This window comes from Nicotiana tabacum, chromosome 20, assembly GCF_000715075.1.
Source record: "Nicotiana tabacum cultivar K326 chromosome 20, ASM71507v2, whole genome shotgun sequence".
Taxonomy (NCBI): Eukaryota; Viridiplantae; Streptophyta; class Magnoliopsida; order Solanales; family Solanaceae; genus Nicotiana; species Nicotiana tabacum.
The window spans coordinates 122,584,017-122,590,734 of record NC_134099.1 but is presented as its reverse complement, the minus strand read 5'-3'; the positions used below and the strand labels follow the sequence as shown (position 1 = coordinate 122,590,734).

Below are 6,718 nucleotides of genomic sequence, written 5' to 3'. Positions count from 1 at the left end.
AATCGCTCCCGTTCTTGAGAATTAATTCTTGACAAAAATAAGGTAAGAACTAAGTAACACCATAGACACGCGTATAATAGCAGAGTATCACAAAATAGGTAAATCATGGATTGATTCCATATTTGGGTTGGAATCGGAGAAGATTGGGGATATGGCGGCTAGGATTTACAAAGGCGGGTGGAGAGATGAGAGAATAGAGAGGCGGTTGCGAAAAAATATATAAAAAAAAATACTTGTATAATTCTTGTAAATTAAATAATGATACAAAAATGACATTTAAAAATATATATACTATTTGAAAAAATATGAAGATAAAATTGGGTATCAATACCAAACACACCCTCAATAACAAAAAAGAATAAGGTGAGTAGGTGATTGATGTCAAGCTCGAGGTTGTCTTGTGGGCACCTCCTTAAATCCTACAATTAATATCACTAATTAATACAATACATGATTTATAGCCTGTTTGGTCAAGCTTATTTTTGGCCAAAAGTGTTTTTTTTTTTTTTTGCCAAAAGCACTTTTGACAAAAAATTGAGGTGTTTGGTCAAACTTCTGGAAGGAAAAAAAAGTGTTTTTAAAGAGAAGCAGAAACAGTTTTGGAGAAGCAAAAAAAAGTAGTTTCTCTCCAAAAGCACTTTTTTGAGAAGCACTTTTGAGAAAAATACACTTAGAAGCAGTTTTTTAAAGCTTAGCCAAACACTAATTGCTGCTCAGAAGTGCTTTTCAAACTAATTTAGCCAAACACAAACTGCTTCTCACCAAAAGAATTTTAAAAAAAAATACTTTTAAAAGAAAAACACTTCTCTGACTTTTGCAGCTTGGCCAAACGGGTTATTAATAGTTTCATAATCCAACAAATTACAAATCACAGTAACTAGAAGCGATCTAAATTGGCGCCTCTTTTACCCATGCCCCTTTCTCTCCTCTAATAAATAGCTCCGATCCGACGTTTGAAATTACAGAGACCCAAAAGGGAATTAACCAACAAAAAAAAAAATCTGAACGTTGCTCGAATATCTCCATGTCTATGCGTAGACGAACTTTGCTCAAAGTCATCGTCCTCGGCGACAGTGGGTACGATTCAAACAATGGTTTTTTATTTTTTCCAATTTATAATTTCTGATCCTAGGGCTAAGTTGTGTAATTTCCTTTTTTGTTAGTATATCCTTATTAATTTCTCTTTTGGTTTGTTATTCAGGGTTGGTAAAACATCATTGATGAATCGGTATCCTTCTGTACCACTTTCCACAATTATTGGACATCACGTTATTTGTTTCTTTTTTAAATTTCACTTGTCTTTTTCAAATTTCACCTCCTTGTAGTATTTTTTTTTAATTTTATGAAATCGCAATATACTTCCTGTGTCCAAAAAAAGGATGATATATAAAGAATTACTATAAATACCAATTTCTATAGTAAAAAAATACTACAAGTCTACAACAGTTAAAAACTGCCCAGGGCTTTGGTCCAGTGGTAAGAGTGCAGTTTGTGATGTGTTGGTTCCGCCACAGTCACATGTTCGAATTCCTCCACAAACAAAATACATGCTATTTAAGTTGAGAAGGATAGAGAAGCGGGCCAATTATCCATCTTCTGTTATCAGAGAGAGAGAGAGAACAGCTAAAAGCGTTTTGACTCTTCTCATAGTAATAGTGTGCCATTCTTTTTGGGACAGGCATTACCCATTGTCGTCTCATACTGGTGATGTTCTATATAGGTTGTTGTTAGATCACTGTTCCTAGGTACATTATGTTTCTTTATGTGCTCGTATTTGTGGGTCATTAACTGCTTGTATAGATATGTACACAAAAAATTCAGTCAGCAATATAAAGCTACAATTGGAGCTGATTTTGTGACAAAGGAGCTTCAAATTGATGACAGGCTCGTGACTCTTCAAGTGGGTTATTCTGCTTTGTTTTTAATGTCTAAGATGAGCTCAATAGTTTTGGTGATTATGTATTTAGTGGATGAGCTTATGTTTGTGATTTACTAGTAGATATGGGATACAGCGGGCCAGGAGAGGTTTCAGAGTCTCGGGGTTGCATTTTATAGAGGAGCAGATTGTTGTGTTTTGGTCTATGATGTCAATGTAATGCGATCGTTTGACAACCTTGACAACTGGCATGAAGAGTTTCTCAAACAGGTAACTCATCAGCTTCAGTGGGTTTTCCTTATTACTGTTCTTAGTTAGGATATCTTGAACCTTCTTCATACATGTCTAACGTTCCACGTTTTTAACAAGTTAATTCCTCTGAGATGCTTGTTTGCCTGTAAATCAGGATGAAATATATTTTCTTTTAATCCTGCTTTGTAAAATACGCTTGGGATTAGGGACAACAACTAATGATAGACACATTGATCCATAATAACGTTTTCTATTAGCCTATTACAATGCTAAGTTGGTGATGTGGATCAACTTGTGAGCTCTTAAGTCACAATCAGAAGGTCACAATGTATTTCATACCTATTTGTTAGTGAAGCTTCGACCTTACAGCATATTGTAAATGCGATTTTATTTTCAGTTCAAGCTAGTATCTCTTTGTATAACTCTCTCCATCTAATTTTATGTCCTTGCTTGATTGAGCATGGAATAACATGTCACCATACCTTTAGTGCATCAATCAGGACATGTTCCTGTTAGGCTGCCCTTATTTAGTTGATTGATTATAATCTTCCTTTGAAGTGGGTAACACAGCGCATTCAAATGGAGAAATTCGCAAATGCTCGAACAAACTAACAGAAGAATTTATATTATGATCATGTTGCATTTGTACTGCTTAAGTTTTGCAGTGAGAAGTTGGGGATAAAGAAAAATCGACAAAGGTGCTACCTGCTTTTTTTACATATTTATAGGTATAAAAGTGGGTAATGAAGACATTTTGCCACCTTTCTAAGGTGTTAATTGAGAATAAGAAACTTCTGTCTAAGTTCCAACATCTAGGTGAACTGGGAATTATGAACAAGTAAACATGAATATAAACAAGCAACCAAATAAGGAGCATCTTGGCCAGTGATCTTTCCAAAGATGAAATCATATACTATTTCCTACGACTACTGCATAGGGTATCACATAAGGTTATTGTTTGGAGGCAAAGGATTTGGAGTTCATGCCTGTTTGTATCAAATCACATGCAACTTGTCAATTCTACTTTGGACTAACCTTACCAATCAAAAAGAGCAATAAAAAGTTCAATTTAGGCAGAGTGTTTGGGATTCATAAAATTATATGACCGCTCAAGAGATTCTTATCCCAATAGGATCTCAACAAATATAAGACTTGGTTTTTGCCTTCTAGTGAATCCCCAAAATAAGTGAAAAGACAAGTGAAAGGCCTAGTTATGGAGATAAGAATTTTTTGAACTTCCAGAAAGAAAAAAAAAGAATCTTCATAATTTCTGCATAGAATCCACAAAGTCAAATATTAATTGGACCATTCTTGCTGTTACTTGAATTGTTATGTCATTTTCTAGATCCGACCCCGATTAATTCTTGATTGATGAGTAATTGATTTATAAATTTGATTGAATTGCTGAATAGAGATCAACTATGTGTTCTATCTGAACCAACTGAGTTTATTGTTCTGCAGTCTAACCCACCAGACCCTAAGACGTTTCCATTCATATTGTTGGGAAACAAGATTGATATAGATGGCGGAAATAGCCGAGTGGTAAAACATTTACAATGCTTTGTTTTTCAGTTATTATCCCTGAAGTTTTACTGATATATTCTTTGCACGGTTAACAGGTTTCTGAGAAGAAAGCAAAGGAGTGGTGTTCTTCAAAAGGGATACCTTACTTTGAGACATCAGCAAAGGAGGATATAAATGTTGATGCCGCCTTCTTGTCTATTGCAAAAACTGCTTTGGCCAATGAACACGAGCAGGATATGTGAGTTTATATTATCCTTTTGCATGATTATAAAGAAAGCACAATATTGTTGTCCTTAGACTCTATGCATATAATGTATATGTAGCTAGAACTTTTCTGTTGTAGTTATTGACTACTTTAAGACTTCTTTGGTAATCAAAGGCTGTAAGTTGAGCCAATTAAGGAATGTGTGGCCAAAGATGTTAAACATCATGATTCTTAGATATGAGCAATAAGAAGCTCTCAGTGGAATGTGATGGAACTGTCTTTTAAAATAGGCAAAAGATGTCTCTTAAACCATGGATATGGAGGTATACCTGTCAAGTTTAATGATGACAAGTACATGGAAAATCACAAAGAGCAAAGTTATGACAAAGACTAGAGTAAATAGGTTCTTTCACAAGGTTAGGGTGGTCTTCAAAATCCATCTAAAGTACAGCTCACTTTGTGGTTTTGAGGTTCAGAAATCTAGGCTAAGATATTGAAAATTTAGCTGATGACTGAGCCTGGAATATTCTCAATAGCAAAGAATTTTTTTCCGTTTTGGTTCACATTTCTAGGTAACGCAATAGTGATGTATATTTTAGAAAAAGAAAACGTGTCATTGTTTGAAGCTCTAAGCTTAAGGGACATGAATGGTATTCATCTGTGTCATGATTTTAGTGGAAGTTATTACTAGTCTTAAGGAATAACAGCGTAGGCAAAAGCGATAAGCGAAAAAAGCTCCAAAAACTTTTGAGCTTTAAGCGCAAAACACTATTAAACCATGGGCTTCAGCGTAGAAAAGAGCCAATGAAGAAAAATCAAACATAGAAATATAAATACAAAAAATAATTATTTGGAAAAAAGAATGAAAAAATTGTAATTAAGATATATATATATATATATGATGTTGTGTCCTTAAAGACAGAACCCATAGCTGAAAGTGCACACACCTCAGTACCTTGATGCCTCCACCAAAGCGTACAACCTGAGCTTCAAGGCTTAAGCACGCTTTAAGCGAGCATCCAACAACACGGAGGAACAGATAGTAACTTTTATTTATGTTTATAACTGTGAAAGGACATCAATTGTTCTTCACAGGTTGACCATTATGCAGCCTGAAACTTCTCTTCGTTGTCTTATTCATGCTGCTTCATTCCTTAGTGACATTGGTTGTTGATGTCCTTCTAATTGGTTTATTACTGTCCAGCATTTCCTTTGTCTCTTATATTGGAGGAATATAAAATAGAGAATTACCTGTATATTGCAATGAGTAAGATTTGCAGTGTAAAGGTCTTCACAAAGTCATATCTGCTAGACTAAGGTTGTCGGCTAGTAACTTAAAATCATAAGACATTAATAATTGAGAGCATAAACATGGCCTCAGGGATGATTAAGTGGGCATGACGTAAGACAGAGTATTTCAATTCAAGTTTATATTGTTTGGAAACTTGTTTTGATTAGTCTTCTGTCAGTGAAGACTAGTCTGGTTCTACTCTGTGTCAAGTTGAAGAGGAGGAGCTTGAACTGGCACTTGTGCTGGTTAGAATTTTATTCATGCCAGGCAGCTGAATAAATTGTATAATACTCTAGTATATGTGATCCGTTGTCGCTCTTGCTCATTTCTTCTCTCAGTGGCTGATTTAGTGCATTTCGGCTCAAAATTTGGTGAATTACGATGGAATGAACTTAGATGGGGAAGTGCATTGCTTCTAGGATCCCCTTGAATGTAAGATGGGTATGGCATATTTTTTATTATTCCGAATTGGTGAACTTTTGGGCTTTAGACCTACAGAACGAGTGCAGTTCTGGATCTAGTCAATATTTTCTCCATAAACATGCTGTAACTATGTAAAAATAGGTAGGCATTTTGATTTGCTTGAAATATTTAGGTTATATTACAACATGGTGCTTTCTAGTGATTCTTTGTATCTGGACGTAGATTTTATCACTCAGTTGTTGGATGGGCAAGTGTGGTTTCTTCGATGGGCAAGTGTGGTTTCTTCAATGTGCTTGTATAGTTTATCTTCCTGTCATTAGCACTTCTCTGATGTCTAGTTACGGTTCTTAAGTTCCTATGTCAACCCTTCTCCCTACATTGAAATAGTGTTCTTGGGGTGCTAGAAGATTTGAAAACTCTCTCTTATTTGCCATTGTTTTCAGATACTTCCAGGGCACTCCGGAGGCAGTTTCAGAGACAGAGCAGAGAGGTGGTTGTGCATGCTAAGTTGGGCATAGCAATTGGATAGTGTGCCATAATCCATGTTGTTGCGTAGTTTTTGTGTAACAGTATCATCATCGTTTGGCCATAGACAGTCTTGTGTACCCACTTCGTTTGGATTGAATAGTCTCCAGATGGCTTCGGTGTTTTTTCGGAAGAAGCTCTCATCTTTTGTCACATTCAGATATTGGAGGTGTGAAAACTCAGCCAGATTTAGTACCCGCAATGGCAGGTCGCTCTGATAAAGATTGTGATTTTGCATTTGTTCCCCCATGGATTGTTAGATACTTAGATTTTCTTTCTGAACTTCGAAAAGCATTTTCTTTTCCTTTGAGTTATATACTAATATATGAGTTGGAATTGTAACTGCCATTGCTCTACATTGCCATGAACTTTAGTATTCAACCTTACTCCTAAGATATTTGCACTGTTTGTCATTATGCCGTAAGCCCAAACGCTCCTCTATTTATTTGCTATAGGGGCCAGAGTGATCAACCTTACATGATCCATTCTTTCTATCGGAGGGTGCAAGATGTAAACTAACTACGCCAAAATAGAGACGCACAAAGAAAAAGGCATTACTACAGCGTGACTAAAAGAGGATTTGCACTGAGACATTGCTTTCCAACATCTGACTACAACTAAA

At 35.7% G+C, this 6,718-nt stretch overlaps 1 protein-coding gene across 1 annotated transcript; it reads left to right on the top strand.

Moving 5' to 3' along the window:
* Window positions 1-870: 870 nt before the first annotated feature.
* LOC107762673 (ras-related protein Rab7-like) lies at window positions 871-6,489 on the top strand. Its single transcript, XM_016581047.2, has 7 exons — window positions 871-1,077; window positions 1,202-1,228; window positions 1,801-1,900; window positions 2,000-2,146; window positions 3,590-3,670; window positions 3,748-3,890; window positions 6,015-6,489. The coding sequence occupies exons 1-7, from the start codon at window positions 1,025-1,027 to the stop codon at window positions 6,076-6,078; spliced, it is 615 nt and encodes a 204-aa protein (XP_016436533.1). The 5' UTR covers window positions 871-1,024; the 3' UTR covers window positions 6,079-6,489.
* Window positions 6,490-6,718: the final 229 nt, after the last annotated feature.

Excerpts from the sequence above, each read along its gene's own strand:
- LOC107762673 (XM_016581047.2), top strand. The coding sequence starts at position 1,025 with ATGTCTATGCGTAGACGAACTTTGCTCAAAGTCATCGTCCTCGGCGAC. Across the intron at positions 1,901-1,999 it reads ACAGGCTCGTGACTCTTCAA|ATATGGGATACAGCGGGCCA; the intron begins GTGGGTTATTCT and ends ATTTACTAGTAG. Across the intron at positions 3,671-3,747 it reads ATGGCGGAAATAGCCGAGTG|GTTTCTGAGAAGAAAGCAAA; the intron begins GTAAAACATTTA and ends CACGGTTAACAG.